The sequence below is a fragment of the Bubalus bubalis genome, chromosome 2 (genome assembly GCF_019923935.1).
Source record: "Bubalus bubalis isolate 160015118507 breed Murrah chromosome 2, NDDB_SH_1, whole genome shotgun sequence".
NCBI lineage: Eukaryota > Metazoa > Chordata > Mammalia > Artiodactyla > Bovidae > Bubalus > Bubalus bubalis.
The window spans coordinates 27003792-27022965 of NC_059158.1; the positions used below are offsets into that span (position 1 = coordinate 27003792).

General features: G+C 45.0%; 1 protein-coding gene across 3 annotated transcripts; it reads left to right on the plus strand.

Annotated features, from left to right (window-relative positions):
• The first annotated feature begins 3592 nt into the window (after positions 1 to 3592).
• On the plus strand, positions 3593 to 19174 carry LOC123464952 (glutathione S-transferase A1). Of its 3 annotated transcripts, XM_045162827.1 has the most exons (7): positions 3606 to 3676; positions 10646 to 10759; positions 13218 to 13269; positions 14577 to 14709; positions 16665 to 16806; positions 18034 to 18165; positions 18976 to 19174. In XM_045162827.1, exons 2-7 carry the CDS (start codon positions 10673 to 10675, stop codon positions 19096 to 19098), a joined length of 669 nt encoding a protein of 222 aa, XP_045018762.1. In that variant the 5' UTR covers positions 3606 to 3676; positions 10646 to 10672; the 3' UTR covers positions 19099 to 19174. The 3 variants fall into 3 exon arrangements, with proteins under 3 accessions (XP_045018763.1, XP_045018762.1, XP_045018764.1); XM_045162828.1 differs by lacking the exons at positions 13218 to 13269; positions 14577 to 14709 and having other exon boundaries at positions 3593 to 3676; XM_045162829.1 differs by lacking the exons at positions 3606 to 3676; positions 10646 to 10759; positions 14577 to 14709 and having other exon boundaries at positions 13212 to 13269.

Below are 19174 nucleotides of genomic sequence, written 5' to 3' on the forward strand. Positions count from 1 at the left end.
ACAGGAAACAGATGATATATTCCTGTACTATTTTCCAAGGATCATCCTATAACATCTGTCACATAGCCTATCAAAGAGAAAAGTGTAACAGTTTATATCTGACATTCTTAGGTTTTCACAGGAAAGAGCTACCTTTCTGAGGTCATGGAAGAAAGACATTTTCTTTATTTCTTTGAGAGATATTTTCCATCTGATAATAAAATGTCTTTTCTTATGCGTTTCTGAACAACTCTTTTGTCTACTGTGGGCTCTCCAGTGTTCTGGGAGGTGGGCAAGCAATAAGAACCCAGTGGACCCAACCTCTGTGCTCAGGGGACCCTGCTGTGGCCGCCTGGTCATTGCAGCTCTGCTGCAAGAGGCTCTGTGGGGCTCTGCACAGGGGCCTCACGCTCATTTGACAAGGTCCCCCAGATCAGATCTCTATGATACAGGTGACATGTGTGAATTTGATGTGAATGAATACATATGACGTCATTTCCCCTGGCCTCTCATGGAGCCAGGGAGCCTGGATTGGGAGTGATTCTGGCTCTGGTCATACGTGGGCCCTGCGGTGAACACTCCCCAGGAAACCTGGCCTTTGGAGTATCAGGTTCTGTTCTTCCTGGACTGAGCTGCCCACCTCACCCTCACCCCGGAAACCCCAGGTGAAGGGGCGGGGCCAGAGCTGACAGACACAAGGGGTCCCTGGCTGCATTTCCCTCCCTCTGGCCTGTTCTCCACTGACATCAAAATATTTTTCTAAAATGCAAACCTGAGAATCACCACCCTGTTTTACCTCCCTCAGTAACTCCCGCTGCCCATGGTGTGCCCTCATGCCTTCCCTTCTCACCCCTTGAGTGCCAGTCCCATCACACAAGATGTGTGGGGGTGGCCTGTGCCCTGCCTGGGCACCTTTGTTCCAGCTCCACCCCAGGGCCCAGCTCCATCCCAGGGCCCACACTGAGCTCTGTGCTCCCTGGGGAGAGTTGGACGCACCTCTTTGCTTCCCCCAGAGCCCAGTAAACCCCCTGATGGCCACTGGCTTCCCTCAGCATCTGTGAGTTCCTGATGGGGGCCCAGCCCTGTGTATCCCCAGGGCTCCACCATGAATGGTTGTACTTCCACACACACCTCCATGGCTCAGGAGTCTGGGCTGTGGGAATTGCTCACAGTCCCCACCCACTCTCATCTGCCTCACAGCTCTATTCATTCATCCAAGTCTTCAAGACCAGGATGTTCATATCACTCCAATGCTATGGACAGACCTTGCTTTGACTCTAATGCAAGTAAGCCAACTGCACATAAGTCTTTATGAGACATTGGGAATATTAGAATGCTGAACATTTAATCAAATGAATGAACTTTAATTATAAAAGATATAAATTATAACATTTTAGTGTGATAGAATAGTGTGATTATGTTTAGAAAAAGAGTCCTTACCTCTTAGAGGTAAATTTAATAATTGTGGGATGGATGCAGTCATGCGCTGTGTAGGATTTTCTGCACAGTAATCCTGTGCTCTGGGGAAGGAAACAGGCCTGTGTGTTGGTTTTCTACGGTTGCTGTGTCAACTTACTACAACTGGGGGGCTTAAAACAGCACGATGAATTCTCTCACACTTTTGGAGGCCTGAAGTCCAAAGTTAAGGTGCTACATTGCCTCTGGACACTCTTGGGAGAAGTCTTCCCTGCATCTTCCGGCTTCTGGTGGCTTTTTCAGATCAGATCAGTTCAGTTCAGTCACTCAGTCGTGTCCGACTCTTTGCGACCCCATGAATCGCAGCATGCCAGGCCTCCCTGTCCATCACCAACTCCCAGAGTTCACTCAGACTCACGTCCATCCAGTCAGTGATGCCATCCAGCCATCTCATCCTCTGTCGTCCCCTTCTCCTCTTGCCCCCAATCCCTCCCAGTATCAGAGTCTTTTCCAATGAGTCAACTCTTCGCATGAGGTGGCCAAAGTACTGGAGTTTCAGCTTTAGCATCATTCCTTCCAAAGAAATCCCAGGGCTGATCTCCTTCAGAATGGACTGGTTGGATCTCCTTGCAGTCCAAGGGACTCGCAAGAGTCTTCTACAACACCACAGTTCAAAAGCATCAATTCTTCGGCACTCAGCCTTCTTCACAGTCCAACTCTCACATCCATACATGACCACAGGAAAAACCATAGCCTTGACTAGACAAACCTTTGTTTGGCAAAGTAACGTCTCTGCTTTTGAATATGCTGTCTAGGTTGGTCATAACTTTCCTTCCAAGGAGTAAGCGTCTTTTCATTTCATGGCTGCAGTCACCATCTGTAGTGATTTTGGAGCCCAGAAAAATAAAGTCTGACACTGTTTCCACTGTTTCCCCATCTATTTCCCATGAATTGGTGGGACCGGATGCCATGATCTTCGTTTTCTGAATGTTGAGCTTTAAGCCAACTTTTTCACTCTCCACTTTCACTTTCATCAAGAGGCTTTTTAGTTCCTCTTCACTTTCTGCCATAAGGGTGGTGTCATCTGCATATCTGAGGTTATTGATATTTCTCCCGGCAATCTTGATTCCAGCTTGTGTTTCTTCCAGTCTAGCGTTTCTCATGATATACTCTGCATATAAGTTAAATAAACAGGGTGACAATATACAGCCTTGATGTACTCCTTTTCCTATTTGGAACCAGTCTGTTGTTCCATGTCCAGTTCTAACTGTTGCTTCCTGACCATCCTTCCTTTCCATGACTCATGGCCACATCACTTCAATCTCTGCCTCCATCTTCACATCACTTGTATGCGTGTGTCTGTGTATTTTCTCTTCTGCTATAAGCACACTTGTTGTTGGGTTTGGGCCTATCTATATAATCCAGGATAGTCTCACTTCAGGTTCCTTAACATCTGCAAAGACTCTTTCTCCAAATTCCATCCCATCCAGAGGTTCCAGGTTTTCAGATGTGGACTTTTTTTCCTTTTGGAGACAAACATCATGGCTCAGGTTGTAGAGAATTCACCTGTAATTTTCTGCAGGAGATCCAGTTTCAATCCCTGGGTCAGGAAGATCCCCTGGAGGATGGAATGGCAACCCACTCCAGTATTTTTGCCTTGAAAACCCCAGGGACAGAAGAGCCTGGAAGGTACAGTCCATACGGTAGCAAAGAGTCAGATACAACTAAGCATGAACTCATGCCATACAATGTTTAGGATGTATTTATATGAAAAAATTATTTATTATGTGTCTGAAGTTCATATCTACTTGGGTGTCCTATATTTATCTACAACTCCAGGTAAAGAGTATGACAGAGGTCCACGTGAACCTTCATGACCACAGCTCCCTGGTGTCCCCACAGTAGATTTTATCGTCTGCTTTAGCGCCTGTCTCCAATTCATGAAAGCCAATTCAAGAAAAGTAAGTTTTCTGCAAAGGCCATCCTTCATTGACTGGCAAGAGGATACAATCAACTTGAAATATTGTGTTTAATCTTTAATTGCTGATCTCTAAAAGAAGTTATTAACAAGGTGTATCCTGATAAGAGGACAATTTGCCTTTTTCTTTTTTAATCTAGCATAGAACCAGTGGCCCTGAACACCATGGGGGTGGCTTTTCCTTAACTAGACTCTGCCCCTTTCAGAGAGGAGGAGTCAGTCAGTCAACTGTAACAAGAGCTTATAAACAACGTGATCTGGGCACTGAGGTGCTGAACCAAGTGGGAGACAGACTTTCGTAAGGTAAGTACTGACTTTGCATGTCTGTATAATGTTTCCTTAGCACAAGAAAAGCTGTTTCACGCTCACATGTGCCTTCTTGCTGTGCTTAGGGGACATTTAAGTTGTTTAGTCAATTGCTGTTGGATACAGAAATGTAAAAATGAAGAATGTCGAAAACTAAGCATAAGAATTTAGATCTGAGTCAAATTAATGATGAGGGGAAAAAAGGATGGCAGCATTTTGGACAATCCGAGAGTGCGACCAGTACGAGAGGGCAGAGTAGGTGTTTATGCTAAAGCTGCCTGCTCCGTAGACACAGGCAACACACAGCAGGTGGGAATTGCAACACGGTAACACTATGTGGACTTGGAAACTCAAAATTAAGATTTAACTATAATTGGAATGACTAAGTTACTGCCAGCAAAACTGGATTTTAACTCAGTCTTTGCTGTGATTAGCCAGCTGGCAAGTCCCCCTCTGTCTCTCTTGGAGCTCAAGCAATTCATGGGAAACCTAGAAATTGGCTGGAGCAGGGTTTATCAACCTTGGCCCTATTGACATTTCAAGCTGGGTAATTCTTTGTTGCGGGGACCTGTTCTGTATAATGTCTTTTTTTGGTTGTTGTTTTAGTTAAAAATATTTGCTATAGAAATGTATATTGAATTAGACTTAAGAAATGTACTTAACAACAGTGTTGACATATACATTGATATTTCTTCAAATTTGCAAACTTGATGCCTCTCAGATACTTGCAGTGATAGTTTAAAAAGTTTTAAAAGAAACTGTCACTTCATCAATATAAATGACACAGTGAAGATCAATATTCCCACTTTTCCTTTCACTCTGTACTTGCAGAAAGAACACAGGCTGTGGGAGAGGTTCCTTCCTCATGTAGTGACCGCCCGGAAAGTAGACTAGAAGATAAACGTGCCTACAGAAGAATTTCTGTATTTTAAAAAATATCTTATCCTGGGAGATTACATAGTTTAGTAGCCAGCTGCATCAATCATAGATGTTTCCAACTAAATATCCAATAAATGTGCCTGTTAAGATAACAGGGTTGTAGCATGAGTTGAGAAAGCAGCGACGACATATATACACTATCACGTGTGAAATGGGTCAGAGTGGGAAGCTGCTACAAGGGAGCCCAGCCTGGAGCTCTGAGACCCCCTAAGGGGGGTGGGACGGGAGTGGGGAGGGAGATGCAAGAGGGAGGGGATATATATATATATATAGTTGTGACTGATTCCAGTTATTGTACAAAGGAAATCAACACAACATTGTGAAGCAATTATCCTCCAATTAAAAACGTTTTTTATATTAAATTTAAAAAGACCACAGGATTGATGGAAAAATCTGGATACAGTGCAGACTGAGGAGTAATGAGCAATCAGACGCACGTGGGAGGCAGCCCCACCACCCCCAACATTAGAGACACCTCTGGTCTCTCGCCAATTGTGTGGCACCCTTCCACCTAGTTTTAACAACCAACAATGTCCTCAGGCATTGCCAAATGTCCTCTGGGCTGGGGGAGCAAAATCAGCCCCAGTTAAGAATCACTGGTTCATATGACTTTTCAGACTCCTAAACACAGGAAGTCTGGATGTGAAAACTAGGTAATACCGGAGCAGAGAATTAGCTTCCAAAAGTAAAGAAATTCACCTGACTGGAAGGTCCAAGTCATTTGAATCAGAATGCAGACAAACAATGCTCTGTTACCTGTATTACTATTGGGGGTAAATCAAAAGCCTGAGGCAGGAGAGGTTCAGTGAGATCCTGTGAAAGTCCTAGAGTTGTCCAGGGCATGGCAATTCACAGGGGAAATATGGTACCTAAGCCTGAAAAGAGAAGATACTGAGACTGGGATGAGAAGAAGTACTTTGCAAGATGCTACAGAGAGCAATGTTTCGATGGGGATGAGGTTTGACCCCATGAGAGTCACTGGCTTGGAGGCTGAGATGCTATGGCACTGGGGCCAACCAGGGCAGGCGGGCAGCACCCTCTGCTTTCTCAGCCTGCAGCCTCTCCCCTTGTTCTGACTTGCTGGCTGAGAGAATCACGGTCCTTGACGTGGAACCAATTCAAGTGAAGTCATTGCAGGGCTCTCTGTGTGCTGCCAGTTGTCTACAAACCTGTTTTTCTGACTAGATTTCAACCCCTCCAGGGCAGGGACCACATCAGATTCCTCTTGTGTTCCCCACCAGCCATCATTTCTTAGTGCAGGCAACTGTTCAATGAGTGTTAGTTGAGGAGGAAATCCGTGGACAGGTCAACAGGAAAGAAGATGCTGAAGAAAGATCAGTGAGGGACAGGAGGGTGGAGAGAAGGGTACTGAGTGGGAGCCCCTGGATTCCTTCTATAGAAAGGAGTGGGCTTCCCATTGCCATGGCTGGAACCCATTCAAAGGGGCTGGGTGGCGGGCAGAAGATTCCAGAGAGTCCAGATCAGGGAGTGAATGGGAGGGCAAAGGCCTGAGGGAACGGCAGGCGGCGTGCATGGTTCAGGGGCAGAACCAGGGGTCCACTTCAGTCTTGGGGTTTCAAAAGGCTGTGCCAGACCTCGCTGATCCTTTGCCAAAAACTTCCTCCAATCCAGGTTATCTAGTCAGTGAGCATCACTGATCTTTCACACAAGACAAATAAAAAGAGAACCAGTTTATAAAGTAGTTGACAGAATCTGGATATATAAAAAATCCTGTTCTTACTAGAGCTATAGGGGCTGAAGCGACTTAGCACAGCAGAGCACAGCACGAGAGCTGGAAGTCAAGAGGGAGATAGCAGATAGACAGACACACAGACAGCGTGCTCCCCAGTGTGCTCACTCAGCCATCTCCCAGGAACTGGGAGCAGGACGGAAGCTGGATTTGCTGCTCCCTGTTATGAATTTTTTATGCCTTATCTAATTTAATTTCCTCAACAGTCCTCACTAGTAGACATAGCTGTATTTCAAAAGAGAACACTGAGGTACAGAGATTAAACAACTCCCCTGGGTTTATTTATCTTATAAGGAAAGGAGTTGGGCTTTGTCTCTAAGCCTCCTTTCTCTCTGCTAAGAAACGCTGTCATTAGGAGCCCCTTCCCACCTACTCCCTGAGATACAGCTCCTTTAGTTCACACTGGAATCATCCCAAGACACATTCCTTTTCAGAGAATATAAGCCTACCTCCTTATGAAGGTCAAATATAGTTATACTAGTGCTCAGGATACTCACAGTAAGTTTTTAAGGTCTGGGGTAAAGTACGTTATGTTTTTATCCGTTTTTCCTCAGAATCAGCTAACGGAATTAATGTTTCCTTCTCTCCCATTGAACTGTTAATTGGCCAAAGGATTCTGCATGGGGAACAAACTAATATCAAGGGTCTCAGAGAGCAGCAGAGGGGAACATATGCATTACCTGCTTGGGGGTGGGGGGGCCCAGACCCGAATTCAGAAGATGTCTTCAAAGGACCCCAGTGCTCACAGAGCTCTTTGAATTTGAATTTCCTCTTCCAATAGGATACTAGAAGCCGTTTCTGGGGTTGTCCTGAGGGTGGACACACTTGCTAGATATTGAGTGTGAATTGGGAACACACGTGTGTGACTGATGGCAAGTCACTGAATCTCTTTAGTTCTCATTTTCTGGGAGCCAGGAAGTTTATATCACGTTTGCCCCAGCCTTCAAAAAGTGAAGAAAGTTACTTATAAGAAAGATATGATAAAGTATTATGGAAGTTAAAACTTCATTTCCTTTTGTAATGTGATCCTTAGTCATTGGATAATGGAGTTTAATGTGAGGAGGATCTGTGACTTCCACTTCACAGCCACACCCTTCTCAGAATTCTGCTGAATCACAGCTCCTTATCGTTCTATATGATAGAACGTTCTATATGATAGAATCTATAGAATCACGTTCTATATGATAGAATCTATAGAATCACGTTCTATATGATAAGTACAATATACACAATCTCCAACTTCAAGATGGACGAGTTAAGTATGTTACTAAGGATCCTTTATTTTGCAAAGGTTAGACCATTGATCTCACATTAAAAATGTGGATATGTAAATAAAAAAGTAAACCAAAACTAAATAAATTTTTTAAAATGTGGATATTGAAAACATTTTGTTATCTAAAATTCAAGTTATTCATACTTTATCCACTAAAGAGAAGTATATTTTTGTCCTGAACTCCTCAACAAAAAGTTGCAAGATCTTAATGTTTACTAAACAGAGCTGGGATTTGAATAGAAAACGCAGCTGTTTCTTCCTATGTTCTGGCTTTGGGGTCCCTGCTTTTAGTAAGTCCTGTATGTTTCTATGGAGAAGGCAATGGCACCCCACTCCAGTACTCTTGCCTGGAAAATCCCATGGACGGAGGAGCCTGGTAGGCTGCAGACCATGGGGTCGCTAAGAGTCGGACACGACTGAGCGACTTCACTTTCACTTTTCCCTTTCATGCACTGGAAAAGGAAATGGCAACCTACTCCAGTGTTCTTGCCTGGAGAATCCCAGGGATGGGGGACCCTGGTGGGCCGCCATCTATGGGGTCGCACAGAGTCGGACACGACTAAAGCGATTTAGTAGCAGCAGCAGCAGTATGTTTCTATTCACTCTATTCACATTGGTCATAATGTTTGAGTTTTCCTGTAACATCTTACAGAAAAACCCAAAAGAACTTTTTGGCCAATAATTTCTGTCTATTGTTGGAGCCTTTGAATTTCATTCTCTGGTTCCCTGCTACGTCCACTCTACACATAGGCTGCTGTAGTCTAGGGGCTTTCAAACTTCACTGACCTGAAAAGACCCAAGTATCTCTTACCAATACCATGACCAAATGAGCCTGCCTACGTGCTTTCTTCTACCTGAACATACAACGCACACATAGCTGAAATGAGAAACTCATGAAACAACGCTTTATTTTAAAAACGGGAAAATTTCACAGTCCACTGAAGGATTGTCATGCCTAGTTTGAAACATGTTAACATGAAAAATGAAGCCAAGACTTGGGTTCATATAGAAATGGGTTTGAATCCCAAGTTCACCACCTACTTTGTGCATGTTACCCTAGAAATCTCGGTATCCCCAACTGCAAAATGAGAGCAATGGCAACTTCATAGCAGGTGATTCTTGTAGGGTTAAATGAAGACACATTTGTGATAATGCGCAGTGCATGACAGACATAGAACGAATGTCAGTTCCACCTAGACTGTACAGTTAATGCAGTAACATCCCTTTCTTTAGATACAAAATGTACGAATAGAGATAAAATATACAGTTCCAAGAAAATGGAAGTATTTGGCATCCTGTATCTGTGGAAAGAATCGGGATCTTTTGAGCAACAGTTAAGCAAACTGAGCTCTAATTTCAGATTTTGAACAAATGCAGCATAATAGCCAATGAGCTGAACATGGACTCTGTCTCCTCCCCCTCCTCCTCCTGCTGTCTGTGATGTCCTCTGGCTCCAGGGCCCCTCCTTCCCAGGCTCCCAGGGCCTACATATGTGTGGGTTCCTGCCCTGCCCTGGTTTTAATCCTGGGTGTGGATTTCCATGAATGTTATTTAAGCTCTGAGGTCCATTTCATTAACTGAAGAATGGAGATAATAATTATTGCATGGGATTCTTGTGAGGATTAAAGATATAATGTGTTCAAAGTGGTCACCATTCAGTTCAGTTCAGTTCACTCGCTCAGTTGTGTTCGACTCTTTGCAACACCATGGACTGCAGCATGCCAGGATTCCCTATCCATCACCAATTCCTGGAGGCTATTCAAACTCATGTTCATCGCATTGGTGATGCCATCCAGCCATCCCATCCTGGGTCATCCCCTTCTCCTCCCGCTTGCAATCTTTCCCAGCATCAGGGTCTTTTCCAATGAGTCGGTTCTTTGCATCAGGTGGCCAAAGTATTGGAGCTTCAGCTTCAGCATCAGTCCTTCCAATGAATATTCAGGACTGATTTCCTTTAGGATGGACTGGTTGGACGTCCTTGCTGTCCAAGGGACTCTCAAGAGTTTTCTCCAACATCACAGTTCAAAAGTATCAATTCTTCAGCGCTCAGTTTTCTTTATGGTCCAACTCTCACATCCATATACGATCACTGGAAAAACCAGCTTTGACTAGATGGACCTTTGTTGGTAAAGTAATGTCTCTGCTTTTTAATATGCCGTTTAGGTTGGTCATGGCTTTTCTTCCAAGGAGCAAGTGTCTTTTAATTTCATGGCTGCAATCACCATCTGCAGTGATTTTGGAGACCCCAAAATAAAGTCTCTCACTGTTTCCATTGCTTCCCCATCTACTGGCCATGAAGTGATGGGACCGGATGCCATGATATTAGTTTTCTGAATGTTGAGCTTTAAGCCCACTCTTTCACTCTCCTCTTTCACTTTCATCAAGAGGCTCTTTAGTTTTCTTTGGCTTTCATCCATAAGGGTGGTGTCATCTGCACAGCTGAGGTTACTGATATTTTTCCCAGAAATCTGATTCCAGCTTGTGCTTCATCCAGCCTGGGATTTCACATGATGTACTGTTTATATAATTTAAATAAGCAGGGTGACAATATGCAGGCTTGACGTACTCCTTTCTCGATTTGGAACCAGTCTGTTTTTCCATGTCCAGTTCTAACTCTTGCTTCCTGACCTGCATACAGATTTCTCAGGAGACAGGTAGCATTGGGGCAGGAATATTAGGAGTTTTGCAATAAATACTAGTTCTCTAATCTTTGTCCTCCCTGACACCCACCCACGCATCCATACCACAGACTCACCTCTTAGCCTGCCAAGAAAATCAGATTTTACCCAGTGTAGACTGGACAATGATTGGTGGAATTTCCCACGGGTGGCTATTGAGAGTGGGCATTTGGGCTAAGGAAGACGTTCCAGGGACTCTTCCAATTGCCCTGAGGGAGGCCGATTTTTCAGCATTGTTTGTGCTGTTCAGCCATATATCATAAAGGCGTTAGCTTCTATGCTTTTATTCTTTGTTCATTCATTGGTTCATTTGTTGGTTCATTAAGGGCTAGAGAAACCAAGAGACTGCCACCATGGCAGGGAAGCCCACTCTTCACTATTTCAATGGACGCGGCAGAATGGAGTGCATTCGGTGGCTCCTGGCTGCAGCTGGAGTGGAGGTAGGTTTCATCTTCAGTTGGATCTAAATTGACCGTGGGTGCCTAGTCAGTCACTCAGTCGTGTCCAACTCGTTTCGCTCCCATAGGCCATAGCCTGCCAGGCTCCTCTGTCCCTGAGATTCTTCAGACAAGAACACTGGAGTGGGTTTCCATTTCCTACTCCAGGGAAATTGACCGTATCATACTACTTTTCTCACAGAGGAGATTTTCCTTATTAAATGATCTGCTAAGAATTTTGCATTAAAAACATTTATTAGGTATTAGATTAACAGATCTTTATTGAAATTTCGTCTTCCCAAGGACAATAGAAAACAATAGAAAATAAATTTGTGTTTTTATTTGTTTTTGGCTGTGAGGCTTGTGATGTTTTAATTCTCTGACCAGAGATCAAAAGAAGGCCCACAACAGTGAAAGCCCATGCCTTAACCACTGAACTGTCAGAAAATTTCCTGAATTTTGATTTTGAAAACTGTAAAATATTTGTTACATTCATGCAACAATTAGACATATGAATATTAAATATAAATTGATATTAAGAATTATTGTTAATATGTCAGGCATTTTAATGTATTGTGGTCAGTTTTAAAATAAGTTTAATGAACTAGTAATATACCATGAAGTGTTTAAAGATGAAATATATAATATCTGGGATTTGTTTCAAATTATTACCAGGGAGAGGGGTGTAGGCATATAGATATCTTGGGACTGGGTTGAGCCTATAATTACTGAAGCTGGTGCAAGTTTACAAGGAGCATCATTGTACTTTTTATTTTGTGCGTGCCACAGATTTCCATAATAAAAGCCAAAAATATACATATTAGAAGAGAAATGAAATTAAAGTTAAAACATAAACCAGAAATATAGAGCAGTGCAGACTGTAGCAAACTGCCTGTTGGATTTAATGCATTCATTCACTCAGCAATGAATTTGTTGGGTACCTTGAAGTGCCAGGTTTCGTGCCAGGCCCTAGAGATACATGAATCGTCAAGACAGACACAGTCCCTACCCTCAGGCCGCTTACACTCTAGTGAGGATGCAGACACGTATGTGGGTGACTAAAAGAGGACTGGGAGCACCTCGGAGGACACAGAAGACTTGAGCGTAAAAAGGCCACCTTCTCAGTAGTATATGGATAGGCTTCTGTGCAACTCTGCTGAGTGCTGCCCTCTAGAGGTGTCACTCAATAAAGCACTTAGCCCAGATCAGAGGGAGCCAGCAACTCGGTGAGGGTTTCCTGGGGAGGGAGTCATGGACAGAGGTCAGAGATTTGGTCCCTTAGAGGAGAACAGTAAAAGAAGGCTTCAGGTGAGGCGGTGTCCTGCAAAGGGGACCTCTAGTGTGCTCCCTTAGCTTCCTAAAAACATGTTTACCTAAGCCTCATATTATACTTTCTCGATTGCTTCAGGAATGCAGGGCACATTAGCTTGGTCCATTTTCAAGCGTGTAAAGAAACAAGTACATAGAAAATCCAAACAGTGCCATTCCAGGTGGTTTCATTTCTATAAATCAACAACCAACATTTTTCACTGCGGTTCAGCCTTGGGGTTCAAGGATGTGTTCAGAGTCCCTGGGCGGGAGGAGTTCAGCACAGGACGGCGAAGACGGGGGAGACGCTGAGAGCATCCAGGCTTCCTCTTGTCCAGCCAAGCCTGACAGAGCATGGTGTGGGGCTCGACTGACCAAAGAACATTGGAATTCTGGGTTCTCTGGGCCCAGAGCCTGATCCTCACAATCCTTCATCTCCATCAATTTCACAAGAAACAGCTGATCAACCAGCCCCTTCTCACAATGACTACCCACCCGTCATCGCCTCTTAGGGTTGTCTTGAACTGGGTGCTTTATAAATTGTTGCCCACACACTCACTATCTACATGGTTTCACCCTATGGGATCATTTAGATCCACAATGAACTACTCCAGTGTGTCAGTTAGAAATCCCCAGTTCTCAAACTTTTCACAATCAAGACACTTGTTTACAATAAAAAGTTGAATGGAGGGAGGTAATATACAGCAGAGGACTCCGGTGACAGCCTCTAAGGGAGTCAATGGCCCCATGGATACCCCATGCTAGGGGATACCCCAAAATCCTGTCCTGATCTCACAGGGAGAGAAAGCCTTTCCAGAGACTAGTTACAACTCCGTAACTAGAAGAATTTCCCAGTCCCTTCCCTCCAGTGACATTCCCCTCCCCCTAAATCATTACCTAATCACTGACAGAGGTGGGGACAGGGTAGAGGTGAATTAACCTGCAAAATAAGCAGTCACTTGCTGCAACCCACGCTTTTATCTTGGTGGCTCTAATCTAAATCTCCAAATGGCCTTGATCACTGTCCTCTGCGCACCCTGCCGAACTTGGAAACCCTACAGTCTCCATAGTGGGCAGCCGACAGAGGCCATGCAAGTCCAGCTATGCTATGGAATGAAATAACAAAAACTTACTGACTCTTTCTGCTTTTCAGTTTGAAGAGAAATTTATAGAAAAACCAGAAGACTTGGATAAGTTAAAAAATGGTAAGCCCAGGAACAAAATTCCTCTGATGGGAGTATCCAGTAGAAGTCTTAAGTTGAGGTTTCAACACCACCAACGTGCTGTGTGTGTGGTGGGAGTGGGGTTCGTAGAGTGGGAGAAATATGGTTAAAGGTAAGAGGTGGGTCTCCTTGAAAATGCCTTGCAACTCACTGGGAACTAGGAAGGGCTGGAACTCAAGTGTTTGTTAAAGGAGCCAGCCCTAGTGCCCGTGAATGCTCTGTCTGTGCTTCTCTGCCTTTCTGCACCTCGAGTGACCACACAGTGCTCCCACCTAAAGTCAGGAAAAGGTGAAGATCTGACAAAAGAGGGGAGAAACAGGCCCAGAGGTTGCTGTGAGTCCGGGGTTCACAAAGTAACATCCTAGCACTAATGAAGACTCAGTGAGCAGAGAAAGGGCAAACTCTCTCAAAACATGTCTTATGTGTTCTGAAATTTTCTCTGGAACTTCCGTTAAATGGCAACCGGTTGGCACACTTGCTGCAGCCTCTTCCAGCTTCTTTCTAAAACATCAGATCAGATCAGTTGCTCAGTCGTGTCCGACTCTTTGGGACCCCACGAATCGCACCATGCCAGGCCTCCCTGTCCATCACCAACTCCCGGAGTTCACCCAGACTCAGGTCCATCGAGTCAGTGATGCCATCCAGCCATCTCATCCTCTGGCGTCCCCTTCTCCTCCTGCCCCCAATCCCTCCCAGCATCAGAGTCTTTTCCAATGAGTCAACTCTTCACATGAGGTGGCCAAAGTACTGGAGTTTCAGCTTTAGCATCATTCCTTCCAAAGAAATCCCAGGGCTGATCTCCTTCAGAATGGACTGGTTGGATCTCCTTGCAGTCCAAGGGACTCTCAAGAGTCTTCTCCAACACCACAGTTCAAAAGCATCAATTCTTCGGTGCTCAGCTTTCTTCACAGTCCAACTCTCACATCCATACATGACCACAGGAAAAACCATAGCCTTGACTAGACGAACCTTTGTTGGCAAAGTAATGTCTCTGCTTTTGAATATGCTGTCTAGGTTGGTCATAACTTTCCTTCCAAGGAGTAAGCATCTTCATGAAGACAAATCAGCCCAGATTTACAAGGGATCGCCCATATGTCTGAATGGGAAACAAAAAGATAAATGAAATAATAGGTTAGAAAGTAAAAGGCAAACAAAATGCCATCCAGCTTAAGCCTACCAGGTCATTTTAGCGTTTCACTTTATATTTTTGGTTATTTCAGCAAACATTTGCTCATCTTAAAAGGGTGCAACATATTAAACATTTCACCCTTCTTTTTTTCTTTCAAAAGATGGGAGTTTGATGTTCCAGCAAGTGCCAATGGTTGAAATTGATGGGATGAAGCTGGTGCAGACCAGAGCCATTCTCAACTACATTGCCACCAAATACAACCTCTACGGGAAAGATATAAAGGAGAGAGCCCTGTACGGTAGTGTTTAGTTTTATCCTCACAAATCATAGGAACAACTTAGGTCCTTCCCTGACTGAGCAGGAACAAAGCAGGGCATCATGACCAACAGGATGGTATAAACCTTATGGGGCATAACTGAGTCCAGTACTGCAAAGACCTATGAGTATGAGGGAAGAGTAAATAAACTTGAAGTGAAATCAACCACCTATGGAAGAGGATACCGTCCATGGATATAGCACAGTGACAAGGTTTCCAAACATGAATGGTCTGTGAAGCGAAGAGGATGGTAGAACCAAGACTCTAGGGGATCAGGCTCGTCTGAACTGGCCACCCACCAATAGCTAGAGACAAGGGACAACGCATCTGAGTATCTAGAAGATAAAGCTTAGAAAGGGAAGGATCTAAAGAAGTGGGTTTTTGAATTCCAAAAATTCAAAGAATGATGACCAGGAACTTAATTTATTAACCCTTTGTATGGACTGGCCACTAGACAAGGATTAGCAGAGGTTGAGCTCAGTATGGTAAGGTTACATCAAGCATTTCGATATAGTTTTAGTCAGCTAGATTTTTCAGTACAACTATATCCTGGGGGTGAGGGGTATTCTCTCTGTTGTGATGGGACTACATGCTGATGCTGCTGCTGAGTCGCTTCAGTCGTGTCTGACTCTGTGCGACCCCAGAGACAGCAGCCCACCAGGCTCCCCTGTCCCTGGGATTCTCCAGGCAAGAACACTGGAGTGGGTTGCCATTTCCTTTTCCAATGCATGAAACTGAAAAGTGAAAGTGAAGTGGCTCAGTCATGTCCAACTCTTTGCGACCCCATGGACTGCAGCCTACCAGGCTCCTCTGTCCATAGGATTTTCCAGGCAAGAGTACTGGAGTGGGGTGCCATTGCCTTCTCCGGGGACTACATGATTGAAATTAAAATCTTGTAAAGAACTTCCCAGGTGGAACTAACAGTAAAGAACTTGCTAGCAATGCAGGAGACATAAGAGACCTGGGTTTGATCCCTGGGTCTGGAAGACCCATTGGAGGAGGGCATGGCAACCCATGCTAGTATTCTTGCCTGGAGAAGAATCCCATGGACAGAGGAGCCTGGTGGGCTATAGTCCACCGAGTCACAAAGAGTCAGTCGTATCTGAAGCAACTTAGCACTCAAGGAACTACTGCTGTTATTCTAAAAGTTAAACATAGAGTTACCCATATGACTCAGCAATTCCTTTCAAGAGGATTAAAAACACCCCCACACTAAAATTTATACTCAGAAATTCATAGCAGTGTTGTTCATAATCAATAATTAGAATCAACAAAAATGTCCATTAACTGATGAAAGAAAGAGCGAAAGTTGGTCCATCCCTACAGTGGGATGTTATTCGGCCATGAAAAAGAATGAAGGGTACAGTCTTGAGAAATTCAAACAGAACCAGAGTCTGGCAATAGTATGTGGAGAGTGTTTCAGAACCAGGTTCTCCGGGAAATAACTGGAGAAAGTGCTGGTGTTGGGACTCTAAATGGGCCTGGTGTTCTAACAGGATGAGAGAGGAAGAGGGATGTGAGTGGGACCGAGGTGCCAGGACTCTGCTGGACATGACTGAGGTGGTCCTAATGCATCACACCGACCATGATCAGACCACGACATGGCAAAGATGGCACACCCAGGTGTGGTCCCAGTGCTTACCTGCACTGATTCCACCCGATTCCCTCACGCCTGTGACTATGGATGGGTCACTGATGTGCTCTGTCTCTATATTTGGTCATGTGTATAACAAAAAGATTACACATATGTTTACCCTGATGGCTTGTTCTAGAATGCTAAAATTAATTTTAAAAAACAAAGCTAAATCACTGCCATAGAAAAATGCACCCAGTGGAGGAGAACTACTTTGCTACCTCTCAATGTCTCATTCTTACCCATTCCAAAAATCTAAGGCAGAGACATTTGACAATTTGGTTATTTTATCTTTTCAGGATTGATATGTATTCAGAGGGTGTGGCAGATTTGGGTGAAATGATCATGCATTTTCCACTGTGCCCACCTGCTGAAAAAGATGCCAAGCTGACCCTAATCCGAGAGAAGACAACAAACCGTTATCTCCCTGCATTTGAAAATGTAAGTGGACTCTTCAGCATCTTTGGCAGTGAGGTCAGAGGACGAAGAAAAATAGTGCCTGGCATGGCCGGGGCATTCACCTTCAGCTCTGTGAGCCTTTCTAAATACTAATATGGTACTCTGAGTCTCAGGGCACTTTATAAAAATTGAATGTATAGAAGAATTATACTAGTTTTACCCAAGTTATAATTTTTCAGCCAAATTTCTATTTACTCAAACCCAATCTGGAATTCTCTACTCAATGGAATTTCATGGTTATACTTAGAGCCTGGGTTATGGAAGCTCTGAGAGCCACACTGGAACCTGGAGTAGATGGATCCTTAGAACACGGTGCAGGGGCTTTGATTCAAGAAGAGCATGATGTCAGCAACACATCAGAAAATATTCTGGTGTCCTGTGTAGGGAGACATGAGACCAGCTGCCCGTCAGGAGACTGTGGAAGTGTTTTGGGGGTGATTGACATGTATCTAGATAGATATGGGGGCAGTGGGATGGAGAGAAAGAGACAGAGGAAAACTTGTTCAGGAAAAAGTAATCGAGATATTTTGGGACATGACTCTCAGACTTTTGAAGAAAGTGAAATAAAATCAATGAAGTAGTGTTCCATCATTATAGCTAGTACGTATTTTAGTTTTTTCTGTTTGAAAGTTTCATGATCAAAAATACCTGAAATCAGGCTCAACTAAAAGCATGAACCACCCCCCGCCCCGCCTGCCCTCCGCCAAAAAAAAAAAAAGAAAAAAGATTGTAAGACCAGGAAATGAGAGCAAAAGAGTTGAGAAGGAATACAGAGTCTGCATTAGTTTGCTCAGGGTGGTAGAAGGCTGTCATGAAGATGGAGACACTGCCCAAGGAGGAGGGAGAGAAGGAGAGAGAGACGGATGAAGGGTCATGTTGTGGAGTTCAGGGCTGCACACTTGAGGGTGTGTGGTCCACAAAAACACGGTGCAGGCGGTGCTAAGGCCTTGGCCCAGTGGCAGAAGTAAGGCAGCCACAGCGAGGTGTGAACAGGAAAAGGAAATGGTGGTCTGCCTTCCACTGGGGATGAAGAGGGAACAGCAAGAACCTACCTGGCCCGTCTCTGAGTTGGAGGGAGCAGAAGGTCTGAGGTTCCCACCTGCCCAGCGAGGGGCAGAGATGGAAGTGGGGCTGGGCGAGGGACAGGGGAGGAGCAGGGGTCCAGCCTGCCAGGACCTGTGTCCCTGATCTGATCCCTCCATTTGCCAGGTGCTGAAGAGCCATGGACAAGACTACCTGGTGGGCAACAAGCTGAGCAGGGCTGACATCCACCTGGTTGAACTTCTCTACTATGTGGAAGAGCTGGACCCCAGCCTTTTGGCCAACTTCCCTCTGCTGAAGGTGAGCACTCCCACGGCCCTGGAGGCCAGACACACCCCCACTCGGCATCTGCTCTCTGGACCCTGGGACTGGGGTGCTAGGGTCCCCATCCCTGTCCAGGCCTCGCTGCCCCCCGGTCTCCTCAGTTCACTCCAAGGCCCTGGTCTGGAGTGTGGAAAGAATCTGTCAAGCCAAGGACATCAGAGGTGGACTCTGCCCCACGGAAAACACCCTGCCTTTTACCAGGAGAGAGACCCAGGGCTGGCTGTCTCTTCGTCCCTCTTCCACTTCAGCCTCTGTCCTGATTTCCTCTTCCCTCCCCTCTGTCCCGCGTGTGTCCTTCTTTCCCTGAGTCTGTCTGAGTGGGTTTCCCCCCATCTCACTTCTTCCCTTCAATTCCTGTTCCTTCTCTCACACGTTGATTTCTCTCTCCCCGTTTCTCTCTCTGAGGGCAGATTGGCTCCGACTGACCTCACACATGACCTTTCATGTTTTCCGTCTTCAGTTCCAGCCCCGTGTCCTAGCTCTTCTTGTCTTGACATCTGGAGCCTTAATCTGTGCTGATATCTCACACACTCCTCTTCGTTACACTGCACTTGAGGGTCAACCCACTTGAGGGTAGGAAGATCGGGAAGCAGAAAGGAGGGTTACACTAAGACCTCTCTGGGGAAAACTGGGCTGTCCCCTTCCTGTCTCATGAGAGTCCTCCTGGTGCTGATGGAGGCGCCTCGGCTGGCCCTTGTCTAGGAGGGTCTCAGAGTCCCTGCTGGGTTGCATAGTGACAGGGCTGCTCTTTAGCTGCACTCTGAGCTGTGTTCTCGTGCATTGCAGGCCCTAAAAGCCAGAGTCAGCAATATCCCGGCCGTGAAGAAATTTCTGCAGCCTGGCAGCCAGAGGAAGCCTCCCGCGGATGAGAAAAAAATAGAAGAAGCCAGGAAGGTTTTCAAGTTTTAGTAAAGCCAACGGGGCTGCCCAGGACAAATCTTCTGAAATTTTCTAACAATGAAACAATAAAGCTCCTATGAGCAGA